At 38.5% G+C, this 14,748-nt stretch overlaps 1 protein-coding gene across 2 annotated transcripts in view; it reads right to left on the bottom strand.

Annotated features, from left to right (window-relative positions):
* LOC117414865 (glutamate receptor ionotropic, delta-1-like) overlaps nucleotides 1–13,139 on the bottom strand; it is a 269,999-nt gene extending 256,860 nt beyond the window's left edge. For both annotated transcript variants that reach the window (XM_034024697.3, XM_034024696.3), the window contains exons 1-2: nucleotides 12,754–13,139; nucleotides 7,247–7,402 (exon numbers count right to left, since the gene is read on the bottom strand). In XM_034024697.3, coding sequence (XP_033880588.1) covers nucleotides 7,247–7,402; nucleotides 12,754–12,829 — 232 coding nt within the window. In that variant the 5' untranslated portion in view covers nucleotides 12,830–13,139. The remainder of the gene's footprint in view (nucleotides 1–7,246; nucleotides 7,403–12,753) is intronic.
* Between the last annotated feature and the right edge of the window lie 1,609 nt (nucleotides 13,140–14,748).

Below are 14,748 nucleotides of genomic sequence, written 5' to 3'. Positions count from 1 at the left end.
TCAAGTTATTTCAGAGAAAATTGTGGATTCTTCGTTTTTTGTGGAGGGGTACCAACAAATTTGAGCACGTCTGTATATATATATATACACTACCGGTCAAAAGTTTTAGAACACCTCCATTTTTCCAGTTTTTATTGAAATTTACGCAGTTTAATGTCTCAATGTACTCTGAAATTAAAGCATAGAACAAATAAACAATTGGAGATAAAAAAGAAATCATGGAATCGTTTTGTTTAACAAAATTTAATCTAAATTTTTGACTCAAAGTAGCCACCTTTTGCAGATATAACAGCCAAACACACTCGTGGCATTCTTTCTACAATGGAAATCAAATATTGTTCGGAAAGTTCTTCCCAACACTGTTGCAGAAGTTCCCACAAATGTGTTGCACTTGTAGGTTGCTTTGCTTTCACCCTTCTGTCCAGTTCATCCCAAACCAGCTCGATGGGGTTTAAGTCTGGAGACTGTGCTGGCCATTCCATGATTTGAAGCCTACCGTCTTGTTCTTTTCTTCTAAGGTAGTTCTGACATAGCCTGGAGGTATGTTTTGGGTCATTATCTTGCTGTAGGATGAACCCCTGACCAATGAGGCGTATACCAGAGGGTATTGCATGGCGCTGCAAAATGCTGCGGTAGCAGTTTTGGTTCAGGGTGCCACTCGCTCTGTGCAAGTCGCCGACTCTGGATCCAGCAAAAGAGTCCCAGACCATCACGCTTCCTCCTCCATGTTTGACAGTTGGTGTCACACACCGAGGAACCATCCTTTCGCCTACTCGACGGCGTACAAAAACCCTGCGTGATGAACCGAAGATTTCAAATTTTGATTCATCGGTCCATAAGACCTTCTTCCAGTCTTCAGTAGTCCACTGGCGGTGCTTCATGGCCCAGGCAAGCCTCTTTTTCTTATTTTGCCATCTTAGCAATGGCTTTCTTACTGCCACTCGACCTGTCAAACCTGCAGCTCAAAGTCTTCTCTTCACAGTTGAAACTGAGACTTGCTTACTTCGACCAGTGTTAAGCTGTGCTTGAAGCTGTTGTCCTGTGAGCCGCCTATCACGCAACCTGTTGACTCTCAGAAACTTGTCTTCTGATTCTGTTGTGGCTTTGGGTCTGCCAGACCTCTTCCTGTCAGAGTTTCCTCCAGTTTCCAAGTGCCTTTTGATGGTGTAGGAAACTGTACTCACTGACACCTTGGCTTTCTTTGCAATTTCTCTAAAGGAAAGACCTACACTTTTAAAGGTTATAATGGTCTGTCTGTCCTCCTTTGTTAATTGCCTTTTTCTCGCCATTATGAGAGCAATATACTACTTCCTGCAGTACAATACTGTCCAAATAATGCTTAAGAGGGTGTAGTAACACAGTCTGTTCCAACACTGCTTTTATACAGACAGAGGGTTTGTAAGTAATCAACAAAAGTTGGGACACCTGTAGGAATTGTTAGCATCAACTTTCAAGGCTTAATTTACTTCCATTGCTGCAGAACAGCTGTAAGTTGTTAACCCATTACTTGTTCCCTGAAAAAGGCCTTTTTGTATAATCTGAAATGTACATTATTTTTCAGTTTTTGGTAACCTCAACTTTTTTTTTAACCTCTGGCAGTTTACCGCTTACCTTTGTACCATTTCAGGTTATTCACTGGACTTGAACTGCTTAAATTTCAATAAAAACTGGAAAAATTGGGGTGTTCTAAAACTTCTGACCAGTAGTGTGTATGTATATATATATATATATATATTTATTTATGATCGTGATGCTGCTGTATGACAAGTATGAGGATGAAAGAGTCCCCAAAATGCAGTCTTCAAATCTTTTGAAGACCAACCAACCCTAGATACTTTACAGTATAATTGTCCAAAGGGTTCAGATTGTCTCCATATTTTTGCTTGTGCATAGTGTATATCCATTTGGAAACAATAACATGACAAAATAGCTTTCTATGCTGAGTTTGTTCACCTATGATAGAGTAGCAGGCTAGTTTATTAAAGCTATTGGTACAGAATCAAGCAACAACAATATGTTGTGCAACTAGAACCAGTATGCTTAGCAGAAACAGCAGGAGGACACACTGGCAGTATCTGAAGTAGAAGATTCAAGTGGTAAAGTAGTTATGAAAGAGGGGAAGGTGAAGCCAAGATATTTATGTTCACTTCTGGAATACTTTTTTAATTCAACTGCTGCCCATTGCTTGGGCACCATATGAAACTACATTACCAGATCTCAATTCCTTACGAAGCCCCAACAACTGTGCTTTGTAAACAATTCTATACTTCCTTGCAGGAATTCATCTTTCCAGCATGAGTCTGGAGATCACAACCAACCCTTGCCCAGATTTATTATGTCAAGCTGGGTCTGAGCCTTGTCACCTACCATGTCCACACTAGACAAGAAAGGCTTCATGACAGTTCAGTGCTGTCCAGTGTAAATAAATAATTCAGAGTAATCAGATATTGTCACTTACTGCTGACACCGCCCACTGTGTCTTGAGATTGAAAATCATCATCTGTCAATAAGCAAGAGGTGTGATGATAGAACCCATAGAGTTACACATATGAGGCGAGTGAGGAATCGGCAACCGTCAGAAGGCTGCAGTAACGACGGGGGAAGACAGAAAACACACACACTCACTCATGTGCACCAGCACCGGGATATAAAGATCAGAAACCATTCTCAACAGCCCTGTGCAGGTGTGGGAGGCCAACTGATGTGACTCTAGTCAAGACAGCATGACAAAAATATTATCTTTTGGAGGACAGTGACAAAAAATGTTGTTTCAGAATTGAGGCACCTGGGGCTCCCGAGTGGCGCATCCAGTAAAGGTGCTCCACGTGAGTGCAGGATGCGCTCTATAATCTGGACATCGCGAGTTTGAGTCCAGGCTATTCCACAGCCGACCATGGACGGGAGCTCCTAGGGGGCGGCGCACAATTGGCCGAGCGTCGCCCGGGGGGAGGTAGCGTTAGGTAGGCCAGGGTGTCCTCGGCTCACTGCGCACCAGCGACCCCTGTAGTCTGGCCGGGCGCCTGTGGGCTTGCCTGTAAGCTGCCCGAGAGCTGCGTTGTCCTCCGACGCTGTAGCTCTTGGGTGGCTGCATGGTAAGTCTGCAGTGTGAAAAAAAGTGGTCGGCTGACGGCACACGCTTCGGAGGACAGCGTGTGTTCGTCTTTGCCCTCCCGAGTCAGAGCAGGGGTGGTAGCGGTGAGCTGAGCTTCAAATCATAATTGGCCATTCCAAAATTGGGAGAAAATAATAAAAATAATTGGCAACGACTAAATTTATATAAAAAAAAAAAAAAGATTTGAGGCACCAATCGGTTCAGTAAATGCTTTTTTGTTGTTATTGTTTGTTTTCAATTAATTATTGTTTAATACAGTCATACATGTGGGAAGTAGACTGATCACGCAAGCAGGTCAACAGCATGGACAGCGGCTAGGCAGTAGAGGAAGCAGTCAGTGATATAGTCATAAACGGTAAGATACATATTGGACGGTAAGTGGATGGTATTGATAAAAAAAAAGGATTTAAGGACTACAGGGAGAGTTTTCGTTAAATAAGGAGAATGTATCAGTACTAAGGTTTGTATGTTACTTAAAGAGACTGCTTTGGAACACACCAAAAAAAAAAAAACAAGAGCATATGCTAACATTTTTTTTTCTTCTCCAGATGTGGTAGTGGTGAAATGATAATGCCTTCTGATTCAGGGCCTGGATATATCAAAGCGTGTTCCTAATTTCAACATCTGTTCATCTAAACAAAAAAAAGAAAATATACTAAGATACATTAAATATTCATCCAGAATCATAAGATATAGAGACATACTACATTGCTTTAATTTTCTGAAAAATGAATTGTTTGCGGTATATTAATATAAAGCTGTAAGTAAGCAGAAAAACTAAACTATGGGGAAAAAATGAAAACTGCAAAAAAATGACATTTTTTACCCTTATAAGAGCTGTCCATCTGCAGATTTCAATTCACTTCCTTGCTTTGCATCAAGTCTGATTGCACAGTGGTGTTTAGGAGCACAGCTTTTAATGTGCTGTGCGGTTGAATGCCAATGAACACTTTCAATGACATCAGTTGGAAGGCTATGACATGGCGCATTGCTATGCATACTGAGGCGTGCAGGAGAAAGCATGCCCTAAACTAGCTTTTCAGTCTTCTTGCCCAAACTGCATGCGATGACCTCTCCTGTTCAATAAGAGACACCCTACAGACAATGCATTCATTTAAATACAAATCTACAGTCTTAAGTTAAGCATACACTATCACTCAATCCAAGACTGCAGGGTAGATTTTAATCATCATTGATAAGTTATTGAACATTAAAGGGCAACCTGGTACGGTCTGACATATCACCATTAACTAATGTATTCTTGTTGTTTAGAATGACTTTTTATATCACCAAATTGGTTAATGGTTACATTATGGAATACCTTAGATATGTTTGAGAATTTTTATTAAGGTACAGATGACTGATACAGAAAATGAATTAGAATACAAAGTGAAGAAGAAGAAGAAGAAGAAGAAGAAGAAGAAGAAGAAGAAGAAGAAGAAAAAGAAGACATTAGTCAAGTTGCTCTTTAAAAAATTGTTCAGAATGTTCCTTTATTTTGAAACAATAAAGACTTGACAGGTTACTTTACATGAAGAACATGTTAAGCATCTGCTCTTCCTAAGGAAGATTTTGAAGCACATGGTTCGAATAGCAGCCGAAAAGAAACAAAAAACGAAATAAAAAAAATACATTATAGCACTCAAGCAACAATGCATATTGAAGCAACTGTGCTTGCATGGCAACAATAACTTGCATTCAATACTGCAAGCAACTGTATCAATGAATAGTTAGAAGGCTTTCTACAATGACCATTCAGAACCATTTACCAGCCTAGCTTTACAACACATTCAATGCCCAACGTATTCCTACACCACATAAACATACCAACTTGCTAAACATGATTCATTCAAGTTCTTAGCTGTCTGCTGTATAATGTAACAATCCACAATTTCAAGCAAGCACCACTATTGCATAACAAATGTGGCTTCAAGATGTTAGATTTCTAAAAAGGTCACAGAAAGAATTGCCCTAAATCAGTAGGCCACTGTAATCTGATACAGTTTAAAATCAATAGGAGAGATCTGTAGGCATCCTAAATCAGATTTAAATAAAGAAAGGACTCCAAATCTAGCTCCTCCGACGGCATCTGATTCCACAGTTAAGAGATGTTAAGGATTGCACCAAGATGTGTACAAACTGGAATGCATGTAATAACCAACAGTGAAGCCATTATTATCCTCCCTCAAGACAAAAAGGTTAAATAGAACTACTTTCCACATTGACTTCCTGCCGTATTACGGATAAAGGATCCCAGGTGAACCCACATAGTTCCCAATGTGCAGCACAGAACGGAAGTGTACATGTAACAGGCTCAGATGGGGCCCTATGAATGATATCAAAAGAGGGGAATTTACAGCGTTGTTGTAAAACAAACTGGGATTGATTCACTTGCGCCGAAGTGAGACTGTTGGTATCGTTGTGCGATGTTTATTTTATTTTTTTACTGCCTCGGTTCTATAATCCCTTTGAATTGCAACATTGTACGTAGCCTATATTATTATTTTAAACCCCATTTTGTAGTAAACTTTGCATTTTGACTTCTAGAAAGACAATGATTGTCTCTTTTTACAGCAGATAAAAAAAGCCATTCTCACATCCTGTGCCTCTGAAAACACAGCCCTCTCTAGCAGTCACTTCAAACTAATTTCCTCTGCAAAAATAAATCTGAATGCAGCCTGTCAATTGAAAACTGTCATTTGTACTTAAAGCATTGGAATCAATGCTAATGGTGCAGGAGGATGCCACCGTTTACCAATTTCACAGCTTTTTAATCTTTCTATTGTATAAAACACCTCCAAGAGAGATATCACAAATTTCAGCTGCTTCCTAATGGGATACAGGTGGAAAAAACACACAAGATCCAATCCGGCATCTGCGATAGTGTATTACACCCTGCGCCCCTTCATTTCACTATTAGCTTCAGTTAAAAGCAGAATTATTCCATATCAACAAACTGGAGAGATCTCAAACATTTATTTCTCAAGATACACCCAAGGGACAGGGTTGCCCTGGGCCACCATTTTAAACTAATTGTGCTTTCAGTTGCAGTCACTTGTTTTCGCTGAAACAGCAATCCTTTCTGAATTTTAATTCTGTTCAAGGGAGACCCGCCCCCTTTCCCTAACACGACTCACAAAAACAAATACATTGCTATTCAGTTCCACTGGCCCTTTTTTCAATAACGCGTCTCTCACAATCATGACATTTATGCAGTATAAGGACGGGGAAAGTGGCAAAACAAGACTCTCCTCGAGCTGCTTCTTCGACACCCAAGAGTAATACAAAAACCGATTCAATACTTTCTCAGACGGTAATTATAGAGAGAGAGAGAGAGAGAGAGAGAGAGAGAGAGAGAGAGAGAGAGAGAGAGAGAGAGAGAGAGAGAGAGAGAGAGAGAGAGAGAGAGAGTATATATATATATATATTCTGCTTGTTTTAAAATTCGAGTTTCCTTCATGTTGAAGTGGCTCAGAGACTCAGCCACGGGAGACCGCTATTGAAGTATTGTTGACCATGAAAGCACCATTTTTCATTGACAGCAGGACAAAACGCAACAGAACCTTACAGATTGCACAGCAATTACCTGAAGAAAATGCATTATTACCAAGCTTGGCTCAATACTTCCACCTAGCTTTCTTCCATTAGAAGACAGCACCAACTTTCGTGGGAGATGTCAGAAACAGAAGACACAAGTACACGACTCAAAGGTATGGTTGCACTGCAGAAATAGTGTCGCTCTCTCTGCTCTTTTAATCAGTTGATTGTATGCTAATTACATTTATAAGTATCAACTGAACTGCCTTAAAATGCATATAGGGTCATCACGAAATCAACGTTTGACATTAAATGACCGCGTTTAACAAAATGCACCAATGGAATGATATTGAACCCAGGAGCTTGCCAAAAATGTGTACGCGCCTATTTATGCAGAACATCCCATCAGACAAACGTCACCTTTCCCCGACAGCATGGTACATACTGTAGGTATGCAATAAAACAGCATGATGTGTCTGTCCACTTAAATCAATTGCTTCAGTGCAACCCAACGTAATAGGCTGTGTGTCTATATATATATATATATATATATATATATATATATATATATATATATATATATATACATTCACTTACCTTCCTGCACCGCCTGGAACGGGTTGTTGGCCTCAATGAATTTTATGGAGTACGTGATTTTTTCACTCTGTAAAATGTCGTCATTGAGACTAAGGTCTGATATGGCCAACTGGAACACCTCATCATCCCGGGCCGCGCTTTCCTCAAAGATGGCGCCTGTGAATCAAGCACATAAGTTTATACATAATGCAACTGTATGCAATGCTTAAATCAAGAGCTTTTTTGACTATCATAAATGTTCTTTATGTTTATGTGTGCTTAAATTGACCTTTCTAAAATAATGCCATATAATGTTTGACATGTAAATCTGCATGCCAGGCATATAATGCATTAGTGGCTAGTCAATTTATAGTTTAGAAAATCTTGGACGTCCCGCTAAACGAGACAGGGAGTTACAAAGCAGAGTTAAATGCAGATCCCCTCTTATATTAAGCTCAATCGGTATTGCTGTAAGTTTCAGCACCATGGAGCTGTCTACTGAGTATTGTGGTATGGTCTTAATGGTAAGAATGTTATTTACTGATCCTTTCAATAGACCAAACATTTCTCACGCCTGGGACTCGCTCTTACAATAAACAAATTCAAGTGGGATTACAGTGGTCACACCACTGCTTCCAACCCTATTACAGACATGCATTAGACGTGTGTGTTCTAGTCAGTTACATGAAGATATTTTCGAGTTGTTTCTATGACGTTGTGAATGGTATAAGGTTCTGGTTTGCTAAAAGTCTTTGTAAACATTGAAAATATTGTTATCGAGCAAGTACGAATCTATATTAACTGCATGCTAACTAAGTTTCCATTTTTATCTAAGTTTATCAGAGGGGTTCTTAGTACCTAAATAAAACAGGCAAAATCAAATATGTTTATGCGACACCAGAATTAGGGTAAATGCAGGTATGTATAGTATTAGTATATGTTTTTTCCTGTATATTCAAGACAGGATCATAATCATCAAGAATGTTGTTATAAATTAAATGCAGAAACTGCATCATTTACCCCAGCTCTGTATGACCGACCAATATAAAGAAAATACTATACCGTCCAGAAACATTATAGTTTCACATAATTTACTGCGATGCATTCTATAGTATGAAACTATTCTGTTTTGGGCAGTATTATAGTATGTTACATGATAACTGACACAGATAAACTAGCATAAGGTATAGCTATAGTTAGCCACACACGCGCTATGTTGATAACGACATCAGGCATTACCGGACTTGGAATATGGACACTGCCATGTGTGTTAACAAACACGTGCTTTCTTACACACGGTTTGCATTCAATAGTAATTAACAAGATAATGACCTGTATTTTTCTTTGTTCCCCAGTAACAACTGTTAATATTGATTGGGCTAAGGTTAGATGTTAGGTTGGCAAGGCTGTAAAATTAGAGAACACAAAATGGCTTGCTAACAGTGACAATTACTAATAATTAAGTTAACATTAAGAGTTACGGTTGTTTAGAATTTTTTCAACATGTTTTCTTTTACTATGCATCTACAGTCTAATAAGCATTTTAGTCAAAACAGGTAGCATTTTACATAACGTTGCGGTGTAATACAAGTTGAAGCGAATAAAACCAGCCTTTGAGTTTAATTGAATGTTTCTTTACCAGTTACAACTCACTGCAATTTAAACTGCACAATGCTTATAGAAGGGGAGCTATTTTCATTAGCTCCAAGAATTAAACAAAATCCAATCTAAATTTCCTAGGATGAGCTCTGATACAGTACTGGTATTTCGCTTTTCAGTGCATCCAATTAAATTTATACTCAAGCACTAAGCATGAATTATTAATGTTACTGGCAAAGATCCGCAAAATATAGTTTGATGAGTAGCTTGATGTCACTGACATCTAGTGAATGAATTTGTAGGGTCTGTCTACTGTTTGATGAGAGAGATCTAATATGAAGAACTGAATTTCAAACCCCTAGGTTTCTCTTATAAACACATAGGCATACAGGGACAGACAGACAGACAGCTAGACAGATAGACAGATAGATATATAGACAGATAGACAGATAAAGCATGCTTATGATGTATAGTCGGAAGTAAAATGCCACATCTGCTCAGAGTTTTGTCAGGGAGACCAGATTGGATTCACAGTATTTGAGCTCGCCTTCCAATTACCGTTGTTGGCTGATCAAAAACTTTCTAAATCAGCACAATCAGGCTGTAAATCATTTCCCCTACGAGTCTTCCTGACTATGGGTTATTGATTCATGGAGCAGCCTTCGTTTTCTTTTGCTTATGAAAAAGAGAGTAGCCTGCCGTTCCTGAATTTTAAAATAATGGAATAGAACATGAACTAAATTAAAGGGGACCACTGGCACAGATGTGGGGTTCTGTGGCTGGTTTTTATTTCAATGTATTTGACTGTGGATTATAACATGCCTTCTGGTAGCATTAAAATGTGCTCTTAATAGTAAAATAACCTTATGGGCAAAACAAACAATTAAAGAAATATCATGACCTTGCTCATTTCAAAACGTAAAATAACGGCTACAGAAGAACAAAAAAACTGTAACTTTTAAAAAAAGATTCTTAGATTCTTACAGACTGCTGTCATCTCAGTAACAATATTCAAAAGGATGAACTACATGAAATGTAATGTTCATATTCAAGACACTTTTTACACTGGTGTTAAAGAAGACAACAGCAGTCCAGAAGAGTTTCGTGAATATCAAATTACATTTGATTAATCATGTTACATGTTTCAAATGGGAATGTGCCTTTGTTTTGAATTGTTGTACTGTTTGTTTCCATTTTCAAATATATATATTTTTTTTTACATGTTTCGATTTAGGGAGCGGACCATAGGACTCTGTATCCCTTGAACATATGTTTTTTTTTTTTTGTTTTTTTTTTTAAATTGTATATTGTAAAGAAATATTAGTTCATAAAAAGAACCACCCTATCTTACCTTTCTTGACATCAGGCAGTCTGGGGCCTAGTTTTATGAACCTAGCATCCAATATGCCTACTAATTTTAGTAAGGCGAAGTTCAGATAACTTGTCCGATTCCAAAATCTGTTAAACTCGCCCAATACGTTAGCTATGTTCCTTCATTCACCCAAACTTTCTCAGCAGCCGGACGGTATCACACTGAATAATAATTGTACAACACAAGGGACATATAGGGACCTACTTCTATGTCAGAGCCGGAAAAATGCACTACATTTGCCGCTAAACAGCTGTCCCTGTAAAGTCAAACACTTGACAGCCTAGAAAGTCTCTGGATACTCTTCAGCCGGTAAACACAAAAGATAAGCGCGTATCTAAGATAAGGTTTTTTTTCCTCTCTTTAAACCTGTTGCCTCCCTCTAGACTGCTGTTCCGCTTGGTCCCGCTAGCCCTCAGTTAATGTATGCAGTAATTTGCCTCCGAACCAGGTGTAGTCTATACACGTATATCATCATACAAAACGTGTTTTGTTTTATTATTATTATTAAAAAGAAGTATAGATTTTGACTGTGAAATAACAGCTTTAGTTCAACACATCCCAACTCTTTTAAGAACAGTAGTGTTACAAGAAAATAATAATAATAATAATAATAATAATAATAATAATAATAATAATAATAATAATAATAATAATAATAATAATAATAATGCGCATCTGTTCCGTTTTTCCAGGAAGAAGCATGTAAACTTCCTCATATGGTAACAGTTTACCAAGCAGAACTCGACAATTATGAAAACACTGACATGTTTCACCCCAGGGAGCTTACAAATTCACTACTCTGTTGCCCCCGAACACCTGTTCTCCCCGCGATCAGTTCGCTAATAAGACACCAATTAAACGCTACGAATTTGACTACACTTTACAATTTCAATGACCCCCCCACCCGCCCACACCCCCTCCAAATATCAGCTATCAAATCATGTCTAACAGGCAATATTAGCCACATAAAAGGGCTCGCATTGGACAGATGTTTGTGCAATTACTGGCTACCGCTTTGAGATATACCACCTACTGCTAGCTGCGGGTTCCTGGAAGCATATGGATGCCTGTACTTAACATGTTCATGTAATTTAGGTATTATTTTTTTTTAAAAATACATTAATATAGGCTCTAAAGAGACTATATTATTACTTCGCGTTCTTGAAGGTTAGTCAAAGGATCTCCTGTGAGTGACACAAACATTTGTACGCGGCTGTGATACTCAAATGGCCAATATAGTTGCCACATCTTTAAAAATAATCACTAAATCATTGAATAAATAATTATATAGAGAGCGCAACACAGTATGTATATTTCAGTCATTGTATGTAAACTTGTTAGTCCCAAATCACCGCGATCGAATCTCTCCGCTCGTTTTTTTAATGCCTCCTTCGATTTTTAATAGATCTGCAATGCTGTGTGCTGGGCTTGCCAGTCGCCTTTTAATTATTTTCAAAAGAATGGACGCTTTAGTTCAGATACACTGGCATTTTTTCAAAAGACTGGATTTAACATGGGATTTGTATTCTAATCAACAATCCCCCCCCACTCACCCTCCCCACACCCCCGCAAAAAAAGAAAAGCAAAACAAAACCTCTTTTCACGTTAAATCCACGGCAGTACTGCACTCTAATTTCTGAGGATGCATGTATATAGCGCATTAAAACGAATGAGGGGGCGAATGCTCAGCTATACTCAGATGATGTACGTGACCATACGATTCTGGTCAGTTTAATACCTGAATCGTGAATGATAATAAGAGATCTGAAGAGCGGGAAAGGAGGGGGGGGGAGGGGGGAGGGGGGGCAGTTGGGGTTGAAAATAATTTACATGTTGAATACATGTCTTGCTTTACCCCCCGTTTCATACAGCACGCCGCAACCCATACTGTTTCACTATTTTTCCGTTTCAACAGATCAAGAAGAGAGTCGCTTTAAAATTCTCTTTGTCACTCCCTCTTCTAAATAGTTAGGATGTGTACTGTTTTTGATGTGTGATTGATCTATTCCTACAATTCCGAGTAGTTCCTTTTTTTATTGTTTTAATTTTTTTTTCGTCCAGACCTTTTTATATATCGTAATCAGTCTCTGTACGTCTCGTTACATTTGGAAACTGTCACACACTAGTCATAAGTGCACCCTTTTATTCACCACAAAACCTGTTTGAATATACATGTATATTTAAAACAGGGTATATATATATATATATATATATATATATATATATATATATATATATATATATATATATATATATATATCACTTTTAAAATATTGGATGGGTAAGTTACAGTTGGTTTATCGTCACATCCATGCCTATGAATCCTACCGTTTCTCCATGCTCAAAGTTCATGAAAGCTCCTTTTCACACACACACACAAATGACAAACTATCACTCTTTCAACTCTCAGAAACCTCAGACATTAAACGCAAACCTCTCCGTTATCTTCTCTATAGAATGCTCTCCATGCAACAAAGTGAGTGCTATTAATTCCTTATCTCGTGCGTTCTACTGGCTTGATTGTTGCTCGGCTCGTCTCTATGCTGGAGGTTCTTACCGATATGAATGATGGAGTCCCCTCGCACTGAACAATGCAATATCCAAGAGGAAAGGCAGAGTATCAGGAATTCCATGTCCAGTTTTTACCAAAGCAGTTCATCCAAGCCTCTTTGCTAGTCAGACCAATCCAATAAGGGATCCAATTGTGCTAGCGTTGATGGTAAACGGAAAAAAAATGGGAAAGATGAAAACGATTGAAAAAGAAATAAAACAAGAAGAAAGAAGAACAATAAGTCAAAAAAACAAAAGGGGAAACAGCGAAAGGAAAAAAAAGAGATATGCCCGGTACAGAATCCAGCGCTCTCTCGCTCGCTTTCTCTCTCTATCCAGCTTCACGGTATAACAAACAGCAAACTGCAGAGAAGGAACACCTCTCTCTCTCTCTCTCTCTCTCTCTCTCTCTCTCTCTCTCTCTCTCTCTCTCTCTCTCTCTCCTCTCTCTCTCTCTCTCTCTCTCTCTCTCTCTCTCTCTCTCTCTCTCTCTCTCTCTCTCTCTCTCTCACGTGACTGCAGTGCGTTGTACACCAAGCCGAGGGAGAGATGAAATTGGAAGGAATGTCAGGCAGGCACGGGAAAGAAAAACACAAACAGAGAGCGAAAGAAAGAAGTAAACAGGGGAAACAATGAGGCAGAATATTTATTCACAATGTAAATACAGCAAATCTAAAATACTGAAGCAGAGGTTACTCTGTGTTTGGGGCAAAATGTATATTCCATAGAAGAGCATGCTTGTATATTACCATAAGCCTATTGGTCCAGGTGCAGCTTTAAAACAGGAGTCCGGTACATCATCACCCTGTTCTTGTCTTGACACAGCAGCTCAGCAGCAACAGGAGCTAAATTGTTACACGCGCTGTAGTGACCGGTCGGGCTATATCTTTGTGGCAACACAGAAAGGACAAAGGAAAATAAATACGTAAATAAAGGAAGGGTAAAATAATACTTGAAGACATGGACACGAATAGAACAGAAAGATACTGTCACAAATGGAAATGCAGTAAGGGCCCAAGGGCGTAGCTAGGAATAGATTTTTTTACTGAGGCAAAAATCAAATTTTTGTATAAAAACAAACCCTGTATATCCTGTTCATGAAGCCTGGAGACTATTAAACACATATGTTTTTAAACAAATCTTCCAGCAAAGACAACACCAACCTAAAATTACTCTATTCACACTGTTAGAAATATGTGATATTAAAAGGACATGAAGAATAGCACTTATAAATATGAATATGTAGATGGGTTTATACCTTCATTGGTGCTGACACTGCTGCGGTGCTGCTACTGATTTAGAAGACTACTTCATGGCTCTGTGGACATATAGCAGGTCAAGGCCATTCAGCCTATTTTCAAACATATCGAAAGGATGCACTCATTTAAACTCTTTCTCGTCACGAACAGGGAACCTAGGAATCCGTTTGCTGCGGAAAACACGGACTGTCTCAATGCTGTAGGATAATTTTTAGTTTTACACTTTTACAATTTAAACTGTTTCTGGTGTACAGAGATCAAGGTTGAACGAGGCGCGAGTCACATTCCTGCTGGAGCGTAGCAGTTTTCTTCAGTATATCAACGATTAAAAAAAAAAAAAATCACCGTTATTAAAATAGTACTTCCTTTGATTTTTTTCTCACACAAAAACATTGGGAAAATTACGTTTTTTGTTTTTTTTTGTTTCAACTGCTTTTGCCAAACAGTGAATTTTTAAATAGAATTACCTCAAATTCTTCTAGCCAATGGCATCAAATACAATACATGAAAAGTATTACAGCTATGATGAATCGTTATATTTATGAAAACGTATCGCAGCTAAACACACATTGCACAGCACTGTCAGCAGAAAAACAATATTAATATATGAAATACAATCACTAACATTGGCTTCTGAAAGAAATGCGTTACAAATTGGTTTCTTCGTTTCATCTTTGAGTATGTACAGTACCAAACCAGCCACTAAATATAATATACGGGGCTAACTAGGGGATGGTTGCACT

Source organism: Acipenser ruthenus, chromosome 7 (genome assembly GCF_902713425.1).
Source record: "Acipenser ruthenus chromosome 7, fAciRut3.2 maternal haplotype, whole genome shotgun sequence".
Lineage (NCBI taxonomy): Eukaryota > Metazoa > Chordata > Actinopteri > Acipenseriformes > Acipenseridae > Acipenser > Acipenser ruthenus.
Note: the sequence above shows the minus strand (reverse complement) of the source record. Positions and strands in the feature narration are given on the sequence as shown.